The sequence below is a fragment of the Budorcas taxicolor genome, chromosome 7, assembly GCF_023091745.1.
Source record: "Budorcas taxicolor isolate Tak-1 chromosome 7, Takin1.1, whole genome shotgun sequence".
NCBI classification, from domain to species: domain Eukaryota; kingdom Metazoa; phylum Chordata; class Mammalia; order Artiodactyla; family Bovidae; genus Budorcas; species Budorcas taxicolor.
The window spans coordinates 9,590,484-9,616,531 of NC_068916.1; the positions used below are offsets into that span (position 1 = coordinate 9,590,484).

The 26,048-nt window shown below is 59.3% G+C and overlaps 1 protein-coding gene across 1 annotated transcript; it reads left to right on the top strand.

The window, feature by feature from the left end:
* The first annotated feature begins 376 nt into the window (after positions 1-376).
* WIZ (WIZ zinc finger) lies at positions 377-24,835 on the top strand. Its single transcript, XM_052643474.1, has 12 exons — positions 377-581; positions 5,627-5,699; positions 7,565-9,723; positions 10,817-11,140; positions 15,825-15,995; positions 16,877-17,380; positions 18,433-18,831; positions 19,403-19,954; positions 21,077-21,604; positions 21,798-22,217; positions 22,484-22,679; positions 23,680-24,835. The coding sequence occupies exons 1-12, from the start codon at positions 377-379 to the stop codon at positions 23,837-23,839; spliced, it is 5,691 nt and encodes a 1,896-aa protein (XP_052499434.1). The 3' UTR covers positions 23,840-24,835.
* The last annotated feature ends 1,213 nt before the right edge of the window (positions 24,836-26,048 follow it).

Genomic DNA, 26,048 nt, shown 5'->3' on the forward strand with positions numbered 1-26,048 from the left:
GGAGGCATCTAGGAGAAGTAATAGGTTTAATGCTTCAAGAAAGCAAGGTGTCTGAGCGTGATGCTGTAAAGTGGGGGAAACTGAGGCAGTGCAAAGAGAGGAGTTGTGGACAAAAGCCGAGGTGTGCTGAGATTAGAGACCATTGAGATCAATGTGTAGGGTTAGGGCCTCAGCACTGTGGACTTGCTCATCTGTGCTTGGGGGGTAAGCTGAGGCACCAAGCCACAAGGGTGAGGACAGGGGCTTCGAGGAAGGAGAAATTGAGGCAGAATCCCTTTCCAGCCTCCCCTGAGCACCTGTCTCTCTACCCCCACCAGACCTACAATGCCTCACTGAGCCGGGCCAGCAGCTGAGTGGAGCCAAGCAGAGAGCATCTATGGATGGGCCCCTGGCAGGCGGCCTGGCCGCCCCAGATCGTCCTCGAGGCCCTGAGAGACTGCCTGGCCCAGCGCCAAGAGAGGACATCGAAGGTGGGGCTGAGGTTGCTGAGGGGGAAGGTTGCATCTTCCGGTCTACCCATTACCTGCCTGTCACCAAGGAGGGCCCTCGAGACATTCTGGATGGCAGAGGTGGCATTTCTGGTAAGAGGGTGGGCCCTGTGGCCCTGATGGGAGCATCCAGCCAGGTCCCCAAGGCTCAGAGAGGGCCAAGTCACCCAGCCCATCAGGGGCTGAGTTGGGATTCTGAGTCTACCTGGGTTCAGAGCCTTTGCCTTCTGCTTAGTTGCCCATTTTACAGTTGTGAAAACAGAGGTCTCTGGATCTAATGACCTGACCAAGGCCCGCCCCAGTGGAGAGCAAGGAGCTGGGACTTGACTCAAGTCTGCCTGGCTTCCTTCTTTGAGCATACTAATGGGGTCCAGATGCTCAGCTTAACACCCCTGAGCTCCCCTCCCTGAACCCACTTGTTCTCCAGGCATGCCCCCATTCCGGTCAGTCTATTCCAGTTCCATCTTGCTGTGCGGTCTTGGTGAGTCCCACTTCTGAGCCAGGGGCCCAAACAGCTTATGCCCCCTAGTGGCCGGGGAGAGACTGGGTAGTCAGGGATGACAGCCATCCCTTTATGCCTCTGTTTCCCAACAAAAGGGGATCTTGCACCATCCCCACCTAAAGACTTGTCCTTCCTTTATTAAATACTCAGCAACTACCATGTGCCAGGCTCCGTTCTAGCTGCTGGGGATACAGCTGTAAGCAAAAGCGACAAGAGTCCCTGCCCTCAGGGACCTGACGTTCTAGTCGGGGAGACAGACAACAAGCAATTATACAAATAACATACGGGCAGGTAGTGACAGGTGCTGTGAGGGTATTAAACAGAGTGCCAGGATCATGCCTGGGGGAACCTGGGAAAACCTCCCTGAAGGGGTGGAATTTGAAACAGCAGGTGCAGAGGCCCTATGGTAAGGAGGAGCCTGGTGTAGTCAAGGGCCAGGCAGGAGCCTGGTGTAGCTAAAGAGTGGTGAGTGTGGTGTAGGCTGATGTACTCCGTGTCTCCCTTCATCTCCTTGGCCTGCTCTAAAGGCCTTGGTTTCTAGGAATGTCCAAGCACCTGATCATGGGTCTCCTACATGCCAAGCCCTTTATGTGATCATCTCCTGTCATTCTCAAAAGAACTGTGTGGGGTAACCTTGGTCATTATTATCCAGTGTTAGAGATGGGGAAACTCAGATCCTGAAGTGTCAAGTCAATTTCCCAAGGGCCCACAGCCAGGCAGTAACCTGGCTTGACAGCCCGCATACTTCACCACCACCCTATGTCAGGGCATCCTTGACCTGCTCCAGCTCACCTTAGTGAGGCTCGTGAAGTTCAGTTACTTACAGAGCATGGCATGCTCACCTCCTTGGGGCTGGACACTGGTGCGCAGCCAGGGACCAAGCGTACACTCCACCTACACCCCCGCTGGACCCTGCCATCTGGGGTCAGACAGACAGACAGGCCAGCCACCAGCTGTTAAGACATAGTTGCAGAGGTTGCAATGGGGAGTGGCCAGGCTGGGGGACACCCCAGAGTCCTGGCTGAGGCACCGTGAGTCAGGCAGGGGGCAGGGGACATCCAGACAGGGGGCTCCACACATGCAGCGGTGTAGAGGTGACTAGTGGTACCCAAAGGTGTCATGCAGGAGCACGAGAGGGCAAGACCCTATTCAAAGAACCATACCCTCCCCCAGACTGTTAGGAACCAAGGCCCAAAGAGAGGCAAGACCATGTCCCAGGTCATGCCGCTGACCAGGGCAGGTCCAGGACTGTGACTCTGTGGGAGTCCTGGGGAATGGACTTTGGGGCCCAGGGCCCTCTTTGGGTCTGACTCTGAGGAACTGGGCATTCTGCTCTACCTGGCAGAAGTTCTAGGTCTGAGGACTTCCCTGCTGGTCCAGTGGTTCAGACTCCATGCTTCCACTGCAGAGGGTGTGGATTCGATTCCTGGTCCAGGGAACTAAGATTCCCACGTGCCACATGGTGTGGCCAAAAAAGAAAAAGAATTGCAAGTCTGGAGAGAGGGAGCAAGTAGGTAGGTGGGTAGGTGTGTGCTCACTCCCCCTGGGGAGTCCACCAGGGTCCAGGGCACGTGCCTGGGGAGGAGAGGGGTTGTGGCTGCTGACGGGGGACAGGTCTACTCCTAATGGTACAGCTGAGCATCTGGGGCATGGGGCGAGGGCTTGACTTGGGGTAGGGTCATGGCCTGGAAGGTGGAGAAGGGTCTGGGCTTCAGACAGAGTGTCTGCTCCACTGCCCTCTTAGCCCGTTCCACCCCGCCTTCCCTAGGCACCTGCCCTAGGAGTCTTGTGATGCCTATAAATAGGAACAGCCTCTGAGGCTGCCATTCCATGCTGAAGCCTGGGCCCTCCCTCATCCCCACCCAGTCCTGGGAGTCCCTCAAGAGCACCCCTGGAGGGGCTACCTCCAAACTCCTCCACCTAGACATGGATGAACCCACTGCCTCTTCTGTCCTTCATTATAGCTGTTGGCCTTGGCCTCACCTGCAGCCCCTCACCCAGTGCTTGGCCTCTCTGGTTGGCTGGGTGCAGCTGAAGCCTGGGGGGCTGGGATGGTCCGTATGGATTTCTGAAGGGTGTGGTGCATGCCTGGCATTGGGACCAGGGAGCTAAGGGACAAACAATGCACCCTCTCTGCCCTCGTGGGGTCCCAGAGTGTGGAGTGAGTGGGCCTGAGGTTCACGGTCAAGCCTCCACCTTCCAACTTGGGGGGTGTCAGAGCCAACCCTGAACCCCAACCTGGGCAAACCATCCCCCTTCCTCCCCCAACCGCCGACTCTCTTGATTGAGCATTTACTCTGTGATCTTCCTTGGCGCCCGCCTCAGGCCCTTCGAGACAGGCCATAGCTGTTGCCCTTATATCGAGGAAGAAACAGGCTTGGAGTGAGAAAGGCATGCCCTTCAGTCTCCCGCTTGGCCTTGAACTGGATCTGTCTGACTCTCATGTCTAGACTCTTGGCCACTTCGCCAAGCTGCCTGGCTTGGGCTTCAAGCTGCTCACGGACACCCTTCTCATTTTCAGTTGCTCACTTTCAGACCCTCTCGGGGACCCCAGATGGCAGGAGCCAACGAGGACCCCTCGGCACGGCATCACTGGGGGCTGCATCCAGAGGGCCTTGTCTGCCCATAGGGACTTCTGGACCCCCTCCCAGTGGTGGAAGCCACCAGATGAGCCCCCAGTTCCCCCAACAGTCTTGGATACGGGACCCTGCTTGGTCTGCTTCCTCCAAAGCACCTAAAAATAGGTGCTTCACTGGAGCCGCTCAAACAAAGAGGCCAATACGGCCCCCTGGCTCGTGGAATTCTTAGACAACGGCAATCGCAGAACTATTGAATCTGGGACACTCGGAATCTCAGGAGCTTGGGGTCCCAGAATTTCAGAATCAGGACATCTGGACCCTCAGACTTGCGTGAACTGGCTGGCCTCTCCCAAGAAGCTCACGTCTGGGACTGTTGTGTTCTCAAGAGACACACTTCTTGGGGTCTTACTCCCTTAGCTGGTCCAGGCCTTCATTCCCCAAGCCTTGAACCCTCTCCAGCACTCCCCTGACCCTTGCATCCGGGCTCAACCCTGACCTGGCCCCGCTCCCCATCTGTCTACCACAGAGCTTCTCAAAGGAAGGAGTTTCTGCCCCCAGGGGACACTGTGGCCACGTCTGAAGACAATTTTGGTTGTCATGACTGCAGGTTCAAGGGCGGGGGTGGCTCCTGGTGGGTGGAGGCCGGGGGTGCTACTGAAGATCCCACAATGCCCAGGATGCCCCCCACCCCAGAGAATAATTCGGCCCCTCAAGTGAGCAGCACCACGTTTGAGAAACTGTTCCAAGGGATGCAGAATCCTGTATCCCCATCACACTCTCACCTCCTGGAGGCCACGTGCCAGTCATGCGCCTTCTCTCAAGCTCCACAGAAAGACCCTTGTGGCCGTGATCACAGCCTGCTGACCCCTACCCGCCACCCTCATCAGCTCTGAATTCTTTGACCCCTGACAGTCGGCTCTCAATCTCCTGGGCAAATTGGAGAGTAGGGGATTGGGAAAAGTATCCATACCAACCCCGGCGCTTAGCCCTCTTTCTGGACCATCCTCAAATTGAAGCTGATCCAGCAATTGCATCTGTTGGGCTCTGGATGGGGCGCAAGATCTCCCAGTATGTTAACCTTGGCCCCGGCAATTGGCCTGTGCCCTGACTGGCATGCTTGCCTGCATCAGGCGGGCGTGGCAGGCAGAGGAGGCGCAGGCCAGGATTCCTGTGGTCACTCCAGGCATTGGCTCCACAGGCGGATAATGGAGAGTTGGCTCTATCTGTGTGAGGGTTCCTAGGAGGGATGTGATTCCAAGTGGTAGGCCTGAAAGGGGGTCTGGGAGGCAGGAGGCAGGGAGGGGCCCTCTGCAGCTCAGGCTCAAGGGCTCCTCTCTCTTCATCTGGCAGCTGTTGGTTGAGTACCTGCCACGTGCCAGGCACTGAGATGCTGCAGTGAGCGAGGTCCCTGGAGTGGGGGTGGGTGGCTTACGTGCCAGTGGAGGACCCTGGCAATTTCAGAGAGTGCTAAGGAAAGAAAAGAAAGAAGGCAATGAGCGAGGAAATCACTGGGGCTCACTTTAACACGTGGCCAGGGAAGGGTTCTCCAGGCAGAGGGAATAGCCAGTGCAAAGGCCCCGAGGCCAAAGAGTGAGGTGAGCTTGAAGCTTCATGAGCTGTCTGGGCAGAGTGAGAGAGGGGTGAGGAGGAGAAGGCAGAAAAGCTGGAAAGACCCACAAAGGTCTGACCTCACAGGGCCTTGCAGGTGGTAGTTGGGAATCTGGCTTTTATTGGAGGTATGATGAGAAGCCAGGCAAGTTTTACCAGGGTGTGACTTAAAAAAAAAAAAAGATCACCCTGGCTGCCAGGTGGGGGACAAAGAGAGGAAGACTGAAGGCAGCAAGCCCTGGTGGTCCCCTAGGAAAGCCAAGAGGACCCCTCCAGAGAAACCCCTTTAGGGCTCAGAAGTACAGAGGCCAGAGGCCTCTCAGGGGAGAGGGGTGGGGAGCCAGCTGGGCCCTTCCAAGGTGCCCGGTTGGGCTCCCGGAGCTGGGGTGCTGTGAAGGGCTCCAGCCGGGGGGACCCCAGCCCCTCAGGGTCTCCCCTCTCTGTTGCAGATGGGCAGCCCCACCCTGGCCTCAGCGAAGCCCTTCCCCGTGCCACCTCCGCCACCCATCGGATCAGCAGCTGGTGAGTTGCCACGCTGGCCCTGACCTCAGGGAGGGCAGGGGGGCGAGCAGGACATACCTAGGCCAAAGAGAAGCCCCCAGGAGTGAGACGGGGTCAGGAGGGAATCAGGACACCAGGCAGGAGGAGGTGGCTCCCCTCAGGCAAGCCCCTGGGCACTCGCAGCGGGTGGTGGGAGGACTGGGATGAACACAGACAGTCAACTCTCATTATCCCTGCCGGGAGCAGGGCCAGAAGGCCAGGAGCCCGGAGGTTGGACCCTCGGAGTCCTGTCTCTGCCAGGTGACCCTTAGAATAGGGTTCGGCCTCTCTGAGTCTCAGTTTCCTCATCTGTAAATGAAGTCCGTGTAGCGCATCTCACAACCTCACCTCGAAGACCAGAGGGATGTAGCGTCGGAGCAGGACTCAACGGCAGTGCTGATGGCAGCAACCTTTTATTAAATGGCTTGAAAGTGAAACTGTTAGTCGCTCAGTCGTGTTCGACTCTTTGCAACCCCATGGCCTGCAGCTCGCCAGGCTCCTCTGTCCATGGGATTCTCCAGGCAAGAATACTGGAGTGCGTAGCCATTCCTTTCTCCAGGGGACCTTCCCGACTCGTGGATCAACCTGGGTCTCCCACACTGCAGGCAGATTCTTTACCATCTGAGCCACCAGGGAAGCCCCCTATTAAATGGATGGGCAGGCGCTAATGTATAACAGCATCCATATTGGGATTAATAATAGCTCAGTTATTTAGCGCTTTCTGTATACTGTGCTCTCAGTGTGGGACTTTACCCCACTAAATCTTTGCCATAGCCCTGGGGGGAGTGGGCACGTTAACATGGAGGTAAACCCCATGATTTCTGCTCAGCCTCGCAGTGGAACCCATCTCCACATCTGTTCCATGGGTGTGATTCATAGCCACTCGTGGAGGCCAGATCTTGAAAATGAGAGAAATCGATCAGGAACAGTCATAATAAGAACCCACATTGGTTGTGGGCCTACTGGGAGCTGGGCTTCAGGCCAAGTGAAGCGTTTCCCAGCACTGAGTTGCGTCACATTCACCCTGCACTTCATGGGGTCAGGGTTCCCATTTGAAAGCTTGTGGTTGCCATCATTTAAATAAGCACCTGCAGCATGTTAAGTTTTCTTTGATTACGGTGTGAGAAAACTCCCTCAGTCACTGCATACAGGCACAGAAGCTCTTGGTTCTCGGGACTTGTCCCCATTTTTAGGGCTGGAAAACTGAGGCTCAGTGAGGTTGCCGCACCTCCCGTTGCCCCTCAAAGGAGGTCAGAGTCACCAGAGCCACAGGCTGCGCAGGGCCTGACTCTGCCCTCCTTCCAAGACGGGAGATGCAGGGAGGAAAGTGCATTCTCATGAATGTTTCCTGCTGCCGAGTTTTACCAAATTTGCTGGAAAGAGGAAACTCAATGCACAAATCACTCCAATTTGGGGAGGACCAAGACAATAAAAGCAGCCTGCAGCGTAACCAAAATGGGGGTCATCTAGGACCCTCCCAGGGGACAGATGAGAGTTGACTGTGCCACCAGACTTGGAGACATTCCTTGTGATCCCCGCTGTGGTCTCTGCACACTCCGCCCCTGCCCCCATCCACCACAGTGCAGCAGGGCTGGGTTCCATACACAGGCATGAGACCTGGGAGCTGAATCTTGTATTTGACCCAACTGCTCTGGAAGGGTCCACACATACTCCCCCGACCTCCCAACTGACACCCACACACTCCCCGCCTCAGTCCCCACGGGTTGAGTTCTCTGGAACCTGTCTCAGACCGCCTGGGAACCACCCCCATCCCCTCACTGTCCCTTGCCCAAGAAAAGGAAACCAAGGCCTGTGGCTAACCTGTCCCCATTGGCCCTTCCTTGCAGCTGCTGGGATGAAGGCAGCCTGGACTTCCAACCGGGCTCCCCCTCACCCCATCCCCTGGGCCACTACCCAGACCCCCTGGATGGCCGGGGGCCCTGGGAGCGGCCCCTGATTCAGGAGGCTGGAGAGGACCTCCCATCTGAGCAGAGGTTCGAGGACTCCATCATCATGAGAACCGTGAAGCCCCATGCTGAGCTGGAGGGCTCCAGAAGGTTCTTGTACCACCACCAGGGGGAATCGAAGGTATTTGAGAAGGTCCCCCGGGGTCGCCCCAGGTTCGACTGGCTGCAAGACGCAGATGAGGTGGTCCCGCTCCAGGACGCGGGGCTGGACATGGACTTGCCTCCCCAGCCACCACCCCTCACCTCCTTCAGGACAGTGCTCGTGCCCGTAGATGATACCACGAAGACATTGGATGGGCCGGTGGTGGGCACCAGAGAGCACCTGGCAGGCCTGGAGGGCCTGACCCAGCCGTCTGAGTGGAGCCTGACCCGGTCCGCCTCAGAGGTGGCCACGCAGACCTGGACGGTGAACTCAGAGGCATCTGTGGAGCGGCTGCAGCCGCTGCTGTCCTCCGTCCGGACAAGGCCCTACTTGTGTGAGCTCCTGGAGGAGGTGGCCGAGGGAGCAGCCAGCCCCGACGAGGACGAAGACGAGGAGCCAGCTGTGTTCCCATGCATCGAGTGCAGCATCTACTTCAAGCAGAAGGAACACCTCCTGGAACACATGAGCCAGCACCGCCGAGCCCCGGGCCAGGAGCCGCCGGCTGAGCTGGCCCCGCTGGCCTGTGGCGAGTGTGGCTGGGCATTCGCCGACCCCGGTGCCCTCGAGCGGCACCGCCAGCTGCACCAGGCCTCCCGGGAGAAGATCATTGAGGAGATCCAGAAGCTAAAGCAGGTCCCAGGTGACACGGGCCGGGAGGCACGGCTGCAGTGCCCCAGATGCGTCTTTGGCACCAATTCCTCCAAGGCCTTCATGCAGCATGCCAAGCTGCACGCACAGGAGCCACGGGGCCCAGCGGCCCAGGAGCCCTTCGGGGGCAGCAGCGGGGCGGGCAGCCCAGGCCCCGACGCCACCTCCCTAGCCTACCAGCCCTACGGAGACCCCTCGGGCCTCAGCGCCTGTGTTTTCTGTGGCTTCCCCGCGTCCAGCGAGAGCCTACTCAGGGAGCATGTGAGGCTGGTGCACGCCCATCCCCACTGGGAAGAGGAGGATGGTGAGGCTTTTGAGGAGGAGGGCCCTGCCAGCCGGCCCGGCACCAGCCAGGACGCCTACACCCGATTCTCTGAGGCCGCCGATTACTTTGGCAAAGCTGAGCCGCTCTTGGCCCCCACGTGGCAGGAGAATCCTGCTGGATACGACCCCAGCCTGGCCTTTGGCCCAGGCTGCCAGCAGCTGGGCACGAGGGATTTCCCACTGTCAAAGCCACTCCCACACTGCTCGAGCCAGAGGCCCCTGGGAAGGCCAGCCTTCCCCTCGCCACTAGCATCCGCCGCCTACTCCTTACAGGGCAGCAGAAACAAGAGTGTTGTCCAACATCAGGGGCTCCCAGGCCACCTGGAGGACCAGAGGCACCCATGGAGTGAAGAAGACGAGGAGGAGGAGGAGGAGGAGGAATTACTGCTGGCCTCAGAAATGGACTTTCCCCCCGAAAACAGGGTCTTTGCGCCGCCAGCCAGCCCCGGCCTCATCCCACAGCCAGCCCTGGAGCTGAAGCGGACATTCCAAGAAGCCCTGCAGACGGCGGTGGCCTCGAGGGCACAGCAGCAGCAGCTCTGCGGGATGGTGCCTGTAGTGCTGGTGGCGAAGCTTGGGCCGCAAGTCATGGCTGCGGCGGCCAGGGCCCCCCCAAGGCTCCAGCCTGAGGAGCTGGGGCTGGGGGGCGCCCACCCCCTGGACTTCCTGCTCCTGGATACGCCACTGGGTGGCCCTCTGGGGCTGGACCCATTCCTGGATGGGGACCCAGGGGTGGCACTGAAGCCTGAGGAGCGGAAATGCCCCTATTGCCCTGACCGCTTCCACAATGGCATCGGCTTGGCCAACCATGTGCGGGGCCACCTGAACCGCGTGGGTGTCAGCTACAACGTGCGGCATTTCATCTCCGCTGAGGAGGTGAAGGCCATCGAGCGCAGGTTCTCTTTCCAAAAGAAGAAGAAAAAAGGTAGGGTGGCTCCACTCCAGCACCCACCTCCCTCCGAGGCCAAGGCCGGGGAGACGCACAGCTGGGCAGCTGAGTCCTGAACCAACAAACCCTCAATCTAAAGCCTCCTGTAGTGCCCAGCAAGGTGAAGGCAGGGAACTGGGGCCAAGGTCACTGCATCAGAGGAGATGTGGGGACATCCCAACTGTCTGACCCTTCCAGTAGCTGGAGTGTGGGCTCCTCAGCCCCACGCAGAAAATATCACTGAATCCTTCATTCGACAAATCTTTACTGAGTGAGGTCACCACAATGAACAGAACAGGAGTCCCTGCCCTTCTGGACTGCACAGTCCCAGAGGCATGGTGGGACCCTGGCTGACTTCAGAACCCCTGGGGCTGCCTGTGAGGTATGCTGATTCCCAGGCACCAAGGTTCTGATTCCAGAGGTCTGTCTCCACATGAGTGCCCTGGGGAGTTCTGATACTGGCAGACATGGAGCCTACACGGGGAGGGGCTGGTATGGTGTTTGAGAGTGTGTGTGTGTATGTGCACTGCGAGGAACGGGCAGGGGACCAACTGCCACAAAACTAGGCAGTTACAATGTTAAGGGACCTGGGCTGTGATGGGGCAGCTCAGGGAGGGGTTTGGGGAAGCCCAGAGAAGATCCCCAACTCTGTCTGGGGGATCTGAGCAGATTCCCAGAGGAAGGCATCCCACCCATTGATCCGTTGCTTCATTCAGCCAAGGTTTCATTGATAACACTGGGGTGATACAGACACGAGCTCTAGAGGAAAGAAGGGTATTAATCAAACACTTGTCCAAATGACTGCAAATCTATCCTGGAGAAGTATTTCTGGGGGTGAGGTCCCTGATGCTTTGAGCTGTGTGAAGGGAGACAATAGAAGGCCAGGAAGAGAAAGCTTCTTGAAGTGAGCAGATGCAGGCAGGAGCATGTACAACAAAGGGCAAGGGAGGCATCCAGGGTGAGAACCAGCACGGGGTGTGTGATCCACTGGGGAGCGGCCCTGGGAACGGGGAGAGCGGAGGATGTAGAATAACACCCCCCCCTCCCGCCCCCCACTCAGGCAGTCCATGTCCTCTCTCTGTCTCCGCAGTGGCTAACTTCGACCCGGGCACCTTCAGCCTGATGCGCTGTGACTTCTGCGGGGCCGGCTTTGACACTCGGGCTGGCCTCTCCAGCCACGCCCGGGCCCACCTGCGTGACTTTGGCATCACCAACTGGGAGCTCACCGTCTCGCCCATCAACATCCTGCAAGAGCTGCTGGCCACCTCGGCTGCTGAGCGGCCCCCCAGCCCCCTGTGCCGTGAAGCTGGGGTGCCGCCTAGTGGCTTCCTGACCTCCCGCCGGCCCCGCTTACCTCTTACAGTGCCCTTCCCACCCACCTGGGCTGAGGACCCTGGGCCAGCCTACGGAGATGGTAAGGGGAAAGGGGGCAGGCAGGCAAGAGCCCTGACCCTTCCCAGGGGCCTGGAGGGATGGAGGAGTGGGAGGTGGGCCGCCACTCTGCTTTCCTGCAAGTGTTTTCAAGTCACTTTACCAAGTAGGTTGACTACTGTCCTGCCACTTAGGGGTCCTTTCTATTTTACTCAGTGGCTAGGCCAGGGCTCTGTCCAGGTCCAGTTCCTCCCTGCCCTGCCTGACAGTGGTTTTAACAGAAGCTTACTGATCTCTTTACTAGGAGCCAGATATTCTTCTAAGCCTTTAACAAATATGAACTCATTTATATCCTCATTACAACCCTTTAAAGGCAGGTGTTATTATCCCCATTTTACCGATTAGGAAACTGAGGCTCAGAGATCTTCATTAATATGCCCAAGGTCATACAGCTGAAAGCATGTGGAGCTGGGGTTTGAAAGCCCGGAAAGCATAAGCTTCAGAATCCTTGATCTTAATGATGTCTTTTACCTAGAGCAGCACTGTCTGGTGGAACTTCCTGAGACAACAGAAATGTTCTCTAGAGACTCACACTGTCCTACAGGGTCACCACCACTGGCCACATACGGCTGTTGAGTCAAAGGCAGTTAGTACAAGGTTAGTGGTGATCCAAGTGGACAGTGTAGCTCTAGAGTTTACGTGCTAGATTTTCAGTGGTGCCTACAGTGTCCATCTGGGCTTCCCAGATGGCTCAGTGGTAAAGAATCCGCCTGCCAATGCAGGAGCCACAGGGACACGGGTTCGATCCTTGGGTCAGGAAGATCCTTTGGAGGAGAAAACGACCACCATTCTCGTATTCTTGGTGGGATGATCCTGTGCAGAGAGGAGCCTGGTGGGCTATAATCCACGGGGTCACAAAGAATCAGACAGGAGGGAGCAGCCGGGCACACAGGCATGCGCTGTGCCCAGCAGCACTGATAACCCCTCCCTTACATGAGTGCTCGCGGCGTGCCGAGGCCTCACCTCACTTACACCTCACAAGAGTTCCATGGGGCTGAGGGTGTCTGCGCTCCTGTCTTTTGGATACGGAACCTGTGGGTCATCCGCTCTGCCACAGCCGCAAAGCAGCACAGCTAGACTTCTCAGCAGCACGTTAGGCGGTGACGTCAGAGGCTTGGGATGATCCAGAAGTAATATTTTGGTGAAGGAGCCTGGGGCAGGACTCCGTGGAGGAAGTGGAAATATGAAGGACTCAGCCTTGCAAAGCCTGACTTTGTGTGAGTCTTTCCTGAACCTCACAGGAGAAAAACCTCAGCAGTGAGGAGAAAGTAGGCTCTGAGGAATGGAGAAGGTACCTGGACAGGGGAATTGTCCAGGGGCTGCTTGGGCCCAAGGGTTCCTTCTGTTTCTCCTACCTGGAGTTTTCAGGGTCCTGGGCTTCCCAAGTGGTGCTAGCGGTAAAGCACCCATCTGCCAATGCAGGAGATATAAAAGATGTGGGTTCAGTCCCTGGGTCAAGAAGATCCCCCGGAGAAGGGCAGGGCAACCCACTGTAGAATTCTTGCCTGGAGAATCCCGTGGACAGAGGAGCCTGACAGGCTACAGTCCATAGGGTCTGAAAGAGTCAGACACGACTGTAGTGACTTAGCACACGTGTGCACGCGCGCGCACACACACACACACTGACTTAGCGCGTGCATGCACGTGTGTGCGCACACATACACGCACACCCCTAGGTCTGTACTCTGCCTTTGCTGGATCCATCCACGAGACTGAAGGACATCTGAGGGTCTGCAAAGGGAAGAGTGTGGCTGTTGAAGCCCCCTCCCCTCCTTGGACAAGGAAGAGATTTGAGGCCCAGAGAGAGGACAGTGGTTAGTTGAGGTCACACTGAAGGGAGAGGCGGAGTGGGGCCGTGACTTCAGGCTTCTTGCCTCTGTGAAGGCTATCCCCTAGGCAATCAGCTCATACGCCTGGCTAGGTTTCCTGGTGTCTCAGTGGTGGCTGGGAGGTGCGGTTGCTCTGAAGATGGCTAGTTGTGGGTGGGAGTGGGGGAGGGGGGGAAGGGGGGGACAGGAAGCAGTTTATAGGCTCCAACCTTGGCCCCTTCTTTCTCTGACTGAGTCCTGAATGTCAGGCTTACACCCTTTACTTGGTAGCCGGTTCAGGCACCCAGGGGATGACAACATGCAACCAGCAGCCAGGTTCCGTTTCTACCAGAAGAACAATGTACCAGCCCCCAGTTAGTGCTGAGGAAGCTGACCATGTCACCGGGACAAAGGAGTCAGCCTGCTACCGCACTGGCCCTGTCCTTGGGGGGTTAGCGGTATGATCAGTCTTTCACTGAATATGTCGGGGTTTAGGGTGTTAAGGAGTGGTTGAGAAGATCCTAGAAGCCTTGAGGAACGATGCCCAACAGTAGGGCCAGGTCTGGGCACCAACCACGAGAAGCGGCCATCCTTAGAAGGATCTCCCATGCCTCCCAAAGTGGGCGGTAGGGAGCGGACTCCAAGTTGGGGGCGGGGCAGTGGTCAGATGCTGGTCCCACCCAGCTGTCAAGTAACAGCTGGGGGCAATCCGTTTAGTTTGGGGGAGGGAGAAGAAGGTTGCCGGCCTTATGTGGAGTTCAGTAGGCTTGCCAGACAGCGCCGTCAGGGGACAGCTGGATGCCAGCATGATGTTGGGGGATCCTCCTGGTTTGGGGATCAAGTGTCTTCCAGGATTCCTGACCCAGAGGGGAGACTTCCAAGGAAGGGAATGAAACAGTGTCCCCGGGCAGGTCCTAGGTCCTCCCGTCGGGCTCTAGGAGCCTGGATGCTGTTAAGGCGAATGCATGTGGCCGGAGGATTCCCATCGTAGTCTTAGAGATGTCTAGGGTACGGGGAGAATGTCTCGGGCCATTGAGACCCGGCTAGGGCAGCAATTAGCCGCTAGTAGCACTGCGTGCGTGAGTGCGCGAGCTCTCCCCTGGTCGGGCGGGGACAAGGGGTGCGTTCGCGGTGCTCGGCGCTCGATTGGCCGCCCTGGGCGCTCCCCGAGGGGTGGGGCGGAGCGGAGCAGGCTCCGCGGCGGCGGCAGTCGGCGTTCGGCTGCTCTCGCCTGGGGCGGCCGCCCCGCGTGCGCCGGAGCCAAGATGGCCGCCTCCACCGCCCAGTGCCGAGTGACAAAAGCGGAGAGCAAGGCGGCGGCGGGGCCGCGCGCGGGGGGCGCCCGTGAGCGCGCGCCCGCGGGGGCGCCCCCGCCGGGCCCCCCGAGCCCGGGCCCCGCGGCTCTTCCCGCGCCGCCGCCGCCGCCCCCACCCCCGCCGCCGCCGCCGCCGCCGCCGCGGGACGGGCCCAAGGCCGAGCCGGAGCCGGGGCCCGGGCCCGCGCCCGCGCCGGGTAAGAGCCCGCGCCGGGGAGGGTGCGGGGAGGGCAGAATTGGCGTCCCGCCCGCCCCCTGCTGCAGCCGCCGCCCCAGACACCCGCCGTCCAGTCTCCGGGACTTCCCCTCCCCCCAAGCGCTCCAGTCGCGGGGACCCTGGGCCTCCTGTCGCGGCTCGCAGAGTCCCAAGCTTCAGAAACACTCTCCGCCGCCACTTTGCGGAACCCTCACCCCATCTGACAGATAGCCGCTAAGCTCCTTGGAGCCCGTGGTTTGCCTCTCCCCGCAGCCTCTGTTCCTCCGGCGCGGAAACCGACTCCAAGTCACTTCAGCCTTGACACGGTCGCTGCCCCGACTGACAGATGCGCCCACTCCACCCGGAGACTTTGACAAAGTCCTCGGCGTCCCAGGCGCCCACCCCCGCCGAACCCCAACTTCCTTTCTCCTTGCCTCTGTAGGACTCAGACTGAGCCTGGGCCCTACCTGTCCGTCCCTCCTCCCCCTCCCGCTGCTCACAACACGGAGCACCTCCAGGGCCCCATCTGACACACCATTCCTTCATTCTGACCTCTCTCTATGCTCTGAACGCTAAAACTCGGACTCAGCAGGCCTCTCAGTCCCCTTTCTCCAAAAAATTAGACCATGAAAACTCACCTTTGATTCTCTGTCCTCATATACATCTTACCCAGAGCTAAGCTTTGCAGTCTGATGGATGCCTCAGAAACTTCTGAGAAAGTTCAGTGATTCCCATTCTCACTGTCTCCAGTCAGGACTCGGCCTGTCCCAGGCTCACAGTTCTTACCTGTACCCTTTCCTTGGGCTTAGCTTGAGATAAGAAGACCAACCTAGGGCGCCCAGTTGTCTTGCCTGGTGGAGATTCCCCACAAGTCTTAGGGAGCGTCCCTTCCAGTCCTGTGCTGCCTGCCTCTGCACTGCCTCTGTGGCCTCTGACCCTGGCTTTTTCTTTCCGAATCCCCCTTCTGACTGCCACCTACCCGTCCCCCCATGACTGAGAGATGCTCCGCTCCGCAGAGAGGAGCCCAGAGACCTCTCTGCCCGGAGAGATATTTTCTCTGAGATTAGCACTGCGTCCGGTGACCTGTCTGTGCTGTGGTAGGTGGAAGCCGTTCCTAGTCTGTGCTGTCAGTTGGCGGCCTCGACATCCCTGCGTCGTATCGGAGCTCGGGGTTATGGATGGAGCCTCAGCTTTCATGGGGTGAGCTGCGTCCCAGAGTGAGAGCAGGCACCAAGGATGAGGAAGAAGGCTCCCACTACCACCAGCCCTACGCCCCTGGCCCTCCGTCCTCACAGGGGTAGACAGCCCACACCTTACCTGGGCTGAGCCTGTCTTCCCAACCTCACAGGCCTGGGTTCTGAGGAAAACGCAATGGTGGCCATGGACTTGGGCTCCCCCCCGCTTCCCAAGAAGAGCCTGCCTGTCCCTGGGCCCCTGGAGCAGGTGGCCAACCGGCTGAGCAGCAAAATGGCTGCAGAGGTTCCTCATGGTAGCAAGCAAGAGCTGCCGGACCTCAAGGGTGAGTGGCGCAGGTGACGAGGGTGCTGGCCAGGCTGGTCACGCTCTCAGGGAGCTCTTGGGCTAGAGGGTTAATGTGGGGGGAGGCCCTAGGTTAGCCACAGCTTTCTCTCTGGCATCTCATGGTACTAAGGAGACCCCCGGCTGTCTTCTCTCTTGAGTTTTTGCTGCCACAGGCATGCTTGGCCTTGAGCCCTGGTCAGGGGAGGGGCATCCAGAGAGGCAGTGGGCACGGTCATCAGGAGCGCACCCCCCAGACCCAGTTCATTTGCTCACTTTGATTGTTGGTAGCTATCTGATCTTCTCCATGAAACTGCCTTGTCCGTCCGTTGATTCTCAGGTTGTTGCTCAGTAATGGCAGGCACTGTGCTGGACCCTTGGGATGTGAGAGATGCAAAACAGACACTGCCTTTGTGGGACAGCAAGGCAGAGAAGTAGAGATGAGGGCTCTGCAGAAAAGCGTGCAGACAGGGCCCCACGGAGACCATGGCTGAGGCCCCCAGCCTAGCATCTGGGGCACGAGTTACGCTACTCTTTAAAGTGTGTGTCTAGCAGGTCAGCGTCTGTATGAAAACCTGTTGCCAGGACGCCCTGGTACATTAGAAATGTGAACAGAATGCCACTGGCTGGACCACCAAGGGCTCTGCCTCCCGCTGTGTGCCTTTGGGCACAACTTTTCCTCCCCCTCTCTCTGAGACTCAGTTTCCTATATTTGAAAACTGAACAGACTAAATCCTGCCTCATTAGGGTCATTTTAAGTGTGGGAGGGGTTGACAGAAGCCAGGAGCCTGCGTGAACAGGACCTAACGGGGAGGAACAGCGGGAGGGCAGAGCCTGTACAGCCTCACAGACAGCTCTCCCGGCCTTGGTCTCATCCTCCAGCCCAGAGCCTGACCACCTGCGAGGTCTGCGGTGCCTGCTTTGAGACACGCAAGGGCCTGTCCAGCCACGCGCGCTCCCACCTGCGGCAGCTGGGGGTGGCCGAGTCGGAGAGCAGCGGTGCCCCCATTGACCTCCTCTATGAGCTTGTGAAGCAGAAGGGCCTGCCTGACACACCCCTCGGGCTGCCCCCAAGCCTGACGAAGAAGTCCAGCTCGCCGAAGGAGATAGTCGCTGGGGCCCCACGACCTGGCCTGCTCGCGCTGGCTAAGCCCCTCGATGCCCCTGCTATCAACAAGGCCATCAAGTCACCTCCCGGCTTCTCAGCTAAGGGCCTGGCCCACCCGCCCAACTCCCCACTCCTCAAGAAGGCATCGCTGGCCCTGGCGGGCTCCCCTACCCATAAGAATCCTGAGGACAAGAGCCCCCAGCTGTCTCTGAGCCCCCGACCAGCCTCTCCAAAGGCCCAGTGGCCCCAGTCTGAAGATGAGGGGCCCCTGAACCTCAGTGAGTGCGGGTCCTGGGAGCCGAGGGAAGGGCGGGGCCTCAGGCTGGGTCATGGGGCTCAGGGTGGATGCAGTGGGGACCCTAGCGCCTGCGTGTCCTGGGTCGGCTGGGTCAGAGCGTCTTGTGTCTCCGGTTGGGCATATTACCTGTCTCCCATTTCACTTCGCCGTTCTTCCCCCGGAAGTCTGGCGGTAGCTACTAAACCTGCCAGGGGCACCAGGGTCATCCTTGCCCCTTAGGGCTGCTTTTGACCTTCGCTGGGCCTGAGAGTTGGGGCAGCGAAGGTAGCCAGGGATCCATGGGGCACCTGGGGTCCTGCAGGTAAACAGGTGATCCACTAGCCAGGTGGGCCCGTGCTTGGCCCTGTCTTCACATCCTCTTGTTCCTGGTGTCCTTTGCAGAGGTACCTCCGTGCCCAGGGCTGGAACAGTACCTCTTGGGCTGCCTGTGGGCATGCCAAAGAAGGGCTTGGGAAGCAACTCCCAGGCGTGGTGAGCAGACTTAACAAAGGCCATCTCTTAGGAATTCAGACCTCCCCGCACATTTGTGGGCCTCAGGGTCTGAGAGTGAGCCTAGGGTCTGGCCCCTGCCCAACAGGGCACCCCAGTTGCACCTCATGTTCCAATGAAGCTGCTTCCACGGTCTTCTGTGCTTCCAGGAGCAAGGGTCTGAGCAGGTGTGCCCTTGGTTGTGTGATGCCTGGCAGCCAGTGTGCCCCTGCTTTGTCACCTCCAGCCCACCTTGCACAGCTTCCCTGGCTGAGCTACCTGGGAAGGGGGCCTGGAAGCCTCAGATTGTGCCATTAGAACTGGGCCACTTCCTCTCTACCCCACTCTCCGTAGCCTTAAGCTCTGTACACTCAGCTTGACGCCAAAGGCCTAGGCAAGGAACATGACTTTCTGTTGCCCCAAACCTCATAAATCCACAGCAATGAGTCTTGGACTCCCACCAGCCTGGGCCACCGAGACTCACACCAGGCCTTCCCGCCTCAGTCCCGGAGGGCCGGCCGAGGTGGCGGCCGTGAACCGCCCCCCTGTGTTTTGTCTCCGCAGCTTTAGATAGTGACGGGGGCAGAGAGCTGGACTGCCAGCTGTGCGGTGCCTGGTTTGAGACCCGCAGGGGCCTGTCCAGCCACGCCCGCGCCCACCTGCGCCACCTGGGCGTCAGCGACCCGGATGCCAAGGGATCCCCCATAGACGTGCTCCACGGGCTCATCCGGAGGGCCGGCGTCCAGATCCGCCTCCCACTCGGGCGGGGCGCCCTGGCCCTGCTGGGGCGGCCTCCTCCCGCTCCTGCGGCCCTCTCCTTGCTCCCCCCCCCACCGCCGGCCAAGAGGGCCAAGCTGAAGGCCAAGGGTACGGCCAGCCCCTGGGGGAAGCAGGACCTCCCGGCCGCCGCAGCCGCTGGCATTTTCTGGGCCTCTGATGTGGAGCCGTCTCCTCTCAACCTCTGTAGGTTCTCGCTTCAGCTGCCCCCGTCCTCCCTGCGGGCCCTGGAGCCCCTCCCAGGGTGGGGAGTCACAGCCCTGTTCCTCCTCCTTCCCTGCTGAGGCCAGGAGTGGACAGGGGCCCTTAGCAGTGGCCCAGTTCTGCCCGGAAATCTTGCTGGCCGTTGGCTGCTAGGCCTTTTCTCTCGGCCTTTGACCTTCCCTCAGAATGAGGGCCAAGGGTGGGGTGCTGCCTTTTGGTATAGAAGGTGCCCATGGTTGCCCCTGGTCCGGATGGCAGGGCTACCACTTCCTGCCCCCATCCCGGTTGGGACCCTCAGAGCTGTGGCGTCTTGGTTCTGTCCTTTTTCCACCAGGACCCAGGGCCCGCAGGCTCTCTCTAGAGCCTCCCTGTGCTCCTGCCGGGTGTCTGCCCCCAGCCCCCGCCCGCTCCTCAGCTCCCTCCCTTGCACTTACCCTCCGTCACCACCCCGGCCCCTGGACATGCTGCTGTCCATGCCCAGCCGACCAGGAGACCCGCAGGTGATGATGCTAACAGTGCTGGTGAAGCTAACCGCCCCTCTCTCCCGCTGCAGCCTCGGGCCCGGAGCCGGCACGCGACATCCGCTGTGAGTTCTGCGGAGAGTTCTTCGAGAACCGCAAGGGCCTGTCGAGCCATGCCCGCTCGCACCTGCGTCAGATGGGCGTAACCGAGTGGTACGTCAACGGTTCACCCATCGACACGCTGCGGGAGATCCTCAAGAGACGGACCCAGTCCCGGCCTGGCGGACCCCCCAACCCATCAGGGCCTAGCCCCAAAGCTCTGGCCAAGGTGGTGAGCAGCGGAGGTCCTGGCAGCTCACTGGAAGCCCGCAGCCCCGCGGACCTTCACCTCTCACCCCTGGCCAAGAAGTTGCCGCCGCCACCAGGCAGCCCCTTGGGCCACTCACCAACTGTTTCTCCTCCTCCCACGGCCCGGAAGATGTTCCCAGGCCTCTCCTCACCCTCCCTGCCCAAGAAGCTGAAGCCTGAACAAATGAGGGTGGAGATCAAGCGGGAGATGCTGCCGGGGGCCCTTCATGGGGAACCACACCCATCCGAGGGTCCCTGGGTGGCACCTCGGGAAGACATGACCCCCTTGAACCTGTGTAAGTGTGACCCTGGGGCAGGACAGGGAGAACAGGTAGAGGGGTCTTCCCCTCACTTGCCCCGGGGGTACCTGGAACACCCAGGGTTGAAATGGAAAAGGAAGTAGTACACAGGTCCGGAGGACAAGGGGCTGGCCGAGAGTTCCTGCTCTGCAGACCCCCATCTGAGTGAGCTGCTGCTTGGTGATTCTTCATTCCTGTGAGGGAGGCAGAATTGTGTCATTAGGCAGTGGTAAAGAGATTCTCTCTGCCATCTTTGATTGATTGGTAGTGGCTACCATCCAGATTTCAAGGGGAAAAAAAACACGCTTGTAGGGATCAATCAGTGACATCTGCCATGGGCAGGAGTGTAAGTGCTGGAAATGGGTGTCTTTCTGAAATTCCCGGTCACTAAGCACTTGGCATGTGGAGTTCAGGTTAAGGTCTCAGCTGCTCCAGAGTCTAACAATACGTGACTTTGGACAGTTTCCTCTTTTGGAAGATGGAGATGCTCATGCTCCCAGCTCTGCAGTTTTCCGAAGTGGTGTAAAGCACTTAGCTTTAACGCTGAAACAAAGCTCCGTGTATGCAGTAGTTGTAACATCCCTATTACAGCAAGCAAGAGTGCTCCCCTCTCGAACTGTCACTGTTCATTCTGCTCCAGTTGGTTGAGCTGCTGTGTGCCGAGCAGGTAAGGAGGGCCCAGGCCTCTGCCTTAGTGCTCACATGCGTTCCACGACTGCTGTAAACCACATGTTTTGAATTGCTCCTGCTTTAGACCCCGGGAACACAAGAGAGGTGGTTTCCATCTCCCATTTTGCAGAGGAGGAAACTGAGACTCCCAGCTTCACACAGGGAGTCACAGCCAAGCTTGCAGCTGAGTCCAGGATCCAGGGAGTGCTTGCCCCTCAGTCCATTACAGTGTCAGGGATTCATCGTGAAGCCAGCTAGCATTTGAGGTGACAGGAGCAGCAGAAGGGCTGGATCATGTACTCGGGCCTCGAGGCAGATGAGGGAGCGGGTCCATTCAGGTCTGGGACTGCATGGATGGGCAGCGGGGCACTTAACACTGACCTTGAGCTTGGAGGCTTCCTGCCAACAGCCGCCGCCTCCCTCTCCTCCCCCTACCCTGACCCACTGCAGCATCCCGGGCAGAGCCGGTGCGTGACATCCGCTGTGAGTTCTGCGGCGAGTTCTTCGAGAACCGCAAGGGCCTGTCAAGCCACGCACGCTCACACCTGCGGCAGATGGGCGTGACCGAGTGGTCTGTCAACGGCTCACCGATTGACACGCTGCGGGAGATCCTCAAGAAGAAATCCAAGCCATGCCTCATCAAGAAGGAGCCGCCGGCCGGAGACCTGGCCCCTGCCTTGACCGAGGACGGGCCCCCCACAGTGGCCCCTGGGCCCATGCAGGCCCCCTTGCCCCTGGCGCCGATGGCTGGCCGGCCAGGCAAACCCGGAGCTGGGCCAGCCCAGATTCCCCGCGAGCTCACCCTGGCACCCATTTCTGGCACCAAGCATTCAGCCACCGGCTACCTGGGCTCCGTGGCAGCCAAGCGGCCCCTGCAGGAGGACCGCCTCCTCCCAGCAGAGGTCAAGGCCAAGACCTACATCCAGACTGAACTGCCCTTCAAGGCAAAGACCCTCCATGAGAAGACCTCCCACTCCTGTAAGCAGTGGGTGGCAGGGTCCAGGGAGGGCATCTGCCAGGGCCTGTCGGGCTGGGCAGTGCCGTGTCGCTCAGCCCCAGTGGGGGTCAAGGCGCCCGTGGGAGGCGGGACTGACTCCCGACCTGGGCAGTGCCTTCTGGGTACCCCTTCTCCTTCGGGGCTGGGGCTCAGCAGCACCCCCTCTGCCTGCAGCCACTGAGGCCTGCTGCGAGCTGTGTGGCCTTTACTTCGAAAACCGCAAGGCTTTGGCCAGTCACGCCCGGGCGCACCTGCGGCAGTTCGGCGTGACCGAGTGGTGCGTGAACGGCTCACCCATCGAGACACTGAGTGAGTGGATAAAGCACCGGCCCCAGAAGGCAGGCGCCTACCGCAGCTACATCCAGAGCGGCCGTCCCTTCACTAAGAAGTTTCGCAGTGCTGGCCATGGCCGCGATGGCGACAAGCGGCCGCCCCTGGGGCTGGCCCCCGGGGGTCTGGCTGTGGTGGGCCGCAGCGCTGGGGGTGAACCAGGGCCCGAGGCTGGCCGGGCAGCCGACAGTGGTGAGCGGCCTCTGGCGGCCAGCCCGCCAGGCACCGTGAAGGCCGAGGAGCACCAGCGTCAGAACATCAACAGTGAGTGCTGGTGGAGGAGGGTCGCGAGCTGCCCCCGGGTCCTCTGCCATGCATCTCCCCTCAGGTCGTTTTCCCAGCCACCCTCCTGTTCAGTCATCCACCCTCCATCCCACCTGTCCCGCAGTCCAGGAGGTTTCCATTCACCAGCCATCCTGACTCAAAATTCCCGCAGCATCTGCCCCTCACTCACTAAAGGCAGGAACCTCTTCAGGGGCCTTGCCGTCCGGCTCATCTCCCGTCCCTCTCCCCGCTTTTCCCCACCTCAGAATTTGAGCGCCGACAAGCCCGCCCTCCAGATGCCTCTTCGGCCCGGGGCAGCGAGGAGGCCAGTGACCTGCACCAGAAGCTGGAGGAGGTGCGGCAGCCTCCGCCCCGGGTCCGGCCAGTCCCCGCCCTGGTGCCCCGGCCGCCCCAGACGTCACTCGTCAAGTTCGTGGGCAACATCTACACCCTCAAGTGCAGGTATGCAGCCCTCCCCTGGGGGAGGGAGGAGACTGCCCGCCCAGGGCTGGGCCTCCAGAGCCTCTGGGCCAGACTGGGGTGTGGCTGGACCCAGGGGAGCGGCTCCACACAGACAGCGGTACCCCGCAGCCTCGGGCCCTTGAGCTTTATAACCTGCAAGACCTGGGTTCAGTTGCCGGCTCTGACACACAGTTTAGTGACCGTGAGCAAGAGTTTCCTGCTCCGTACCTCAATATTCCCACCTACAAAACGGGATTGATAACAGACCCACTAAATAGATTTGTTGTCAGGATTAAAAGTTGTGTAGTTACAAAACACTCAAACTGTACCTGTCACATAGTAAGCAGTTGGCGAGTGTTTGCTGGATTGAGGAGGAAAAAAGTAGGTCTTAGTTCATTGTTAGCAAAGTCCGTGCATCCATCAGTGTCCAGGAAACAGAGTCTGGGATGCAGTGTGCCTGCCTCAGGCTACACAGGCCAAGTCAGAAGTAGGATTCAAACCCAGGACTCAGAACCACGAGCTTCGGTTCTGGATTTGAGGCTGGGAGGGTGATGAGTGGGTGAATTGGGAGTGTGAGTCAGGTGGGTGGGAGTTGGTACCCAACCCCCCTTTCCCTGGCTCCCATCCTTCTCTCCTGGGGCCTGGCAGGGTTGCGTTTGCTTCCCTGGGGTCCCTCTCCGCCTCAGAGCACATGCTTCAGTCACCTGGCAGAGGTGTTTGGGAAGCTCAGTGACCCGTACCCAGCACCTGAGCTGGCAGACTGCCCTGAACATAGGGGGGGTTTCTCCCGGGGGCCCTAGCACGACCCCGTGATGGATAGAGGTAGCTGTAGGTAGGAGGACACCTAACTTCTGGGCCCCCTTCCCTCACATCCTGGGCCTGCTTTGTTCACAGGAGCAGCAGGTGTGCCTGATGCTCAGGGTGAGGCCAGGGCTATGGTTCTGCCTCTCCTTACTGCAATGGCCACTTCTTCCTCTCTCTGTTCCCTGCGCCCCCCCAGGTTCTGTGAGGTGGAGTTCCAGGGGCCCCTCTCCATCCAGGAGGAGTGGGTGCGGCACTTACAGCGGCACATCCTAGAGATGAATTTCTCCAAAGCGGACCCCCCGCCGGAGGAGCCTCAGGCCCCACAGGCACAGACAGCGGCAGCAGAGGCACCCTAACACAAAAGCATTCCAGACCCCCTCTCAACGCCACCTTTCTCTCCTTTTTCTCTTTTCCTCCCTTTTTCTTTTCTGTTTCCAAAGGAGCAAGCCAAAACCTCAAACCGGCACCTTTCACGGGCCGGGCACACTACAGCCGGGGCACCGGAAGCCAGCTAGCCACCCTTCCCCTAGCCCAAGGACTCTGGGGCCACACACAGGGCACCCTCCTCCAGCCCACACCCACCTGCCCATTTGGTTCAGCAGTGGCAGCGGCCAGGTGTCTGGCGGCAGCCAGTCAGTTCACAAGGGAGGAAGACCAGCGTTCTCCCGCGTCCAGCAGCCAGGCGGGCTCTTTTTGCCATCTGTGGCCACTTGCAAAGACCCCAAGGACCCCTGTCCTGGTTCCCTCTTGTCCCTGCCCCCGTGAATATCTTCTCACACATGCACGCACGCACTCACGGACCTCGTGAGACCCGGGAATCGGCCCCAGCCCTCCAGTTCCCGAGTTGAACGACTACCACATCACGCCACGGTGCTTGCTCAGGAGAAGGCACACTCCCTCTGTGGCCCTCTGCCAGGGCCTGGGAGCCCCCCGCCTGAGCCCACAATGCCACGGAAATCCTTGTTGGCCGCCTCCCCCTCATCCCTTGCAAGAGGGGCCTTCCCAGCCAGGAAGAGCTCAGAGCTGACAGCTGCCTCCTGCCGTGTCAAGGCCCCCCCCAGAGTCTCGGGGGCTCTGGGGCCTGGGAGGGGGTGGGGGTGGGACTCTCCTTCCCCACCCTCACCCCCCCCCCTTTTCACTGTTGCTTTCTATGTATAGCTCCCTAGACCTTTCACTTTTTTAAAAACGCGTTTTGTGTAGAGAATAAGGAACGTGGATCTTTTTATTTTGCAATCCTGGGCCAGCTAGAAACCGGGAGCCGATTGCCCTTTTAACTTTTTTCAGTGGCCACATTTTGGTTATCGATGTACCTAGAAGTATGTAAATTAGATTAAATTTCTCTTCTGGAAACACCCCGGGGCAGGCAGCCAGCGTTGTGTTTTTCTGTCGAGTGGACAGGCTGGCATTGTCTGTCTGGCAGCCAGGGCTGGGATCAAGCCACCTCCGCCAAAAGCCCCTGGAAGCCCTGGGTTTTCCTGTTGGCCGCCAAGCCCACCAGCCCTGTCTGGGGATGAGCCCGAGTTCCCAGCTGCTGGCCTTCCATGGCAGGGCTGGTGGTCGGGGGAGGGGCGGTGGGTGGGCCTCTGGCCAGCTGGTGCGGCAGCTCCTGTGAGCCAAGGAGCAGAACCAGAGCTCTGGGCAGCTGGTCTGGGAAGGGAGCCAGGATTGAGCCGTGATTGAGGCCTGAAGGGCTCTCTGAGGGCAGGAGCTGTCCATTGAGGGTGAGGGGACCTTCACTAGGGGGGAGGGTGAAGTGCACAGCCGCTACTAGGACTGCCCTGCCTTCAAGACATGTGACCTGTGTGGGGAGATACACACGCATCCTGAACCCAACTAACACAAGGGGGAAAAGAGCTGCTGGCTCCTTTTCGTTGTTATTTATTTTCTCATTCTGCAAATGTTTATTGAACGTTTCTGAGATTTTAAGAGATTTTGTTGGCTGCTCCTTCTTGTTTATTGCATGTGATTTTTTAGCTCATTATTTTCACTTAAAACAGCCAGGGGCTGGAAAGTGGGAATGACCTCCTGGGGCAGAGGCTTCTCCTACCCCAACCCCATTATCCTGGGCCCCCAACCATGCCCCTCACTGGGAAGGGGGGACTCACAACCTGTGACAGTACGCACCCCCCCTCCCCAAGGGTGGTCTTGGCCTGCACACTTGGCATTTCTGCTTCTATGAGATCAGGATACATATCTTGCCTGCCAGAGGAGGGCCTCTACTACTCATGTCTAACCAATGCTGCGGCTGGGCATGTGTGCGAATTTGAAAGCTGGTAGAGCCTCACTCGGAGAAGGCGATGGCACCCCACTCCAGTACTCTTGCCTGGAAAATCCCATGGGCGGAGGAGCCTGGTAGGCTGCAGTCCATGGGGTCACGAAGAGTCGGACACAACTGAGCGACTTCACTTTCACTTTTCACTTTCATGCATTGGAGAAGAAAATGGCAACTCACTCCAGTGTTCTTGCCTGGAGAGTCCCAGGGACGGGGCAGCCTGATGGGCTGCCGTCTATGGGGTCGCACAGAGTCAAACATGACTGAAGTGACTTAGCAGCAGCAGCAGCAGA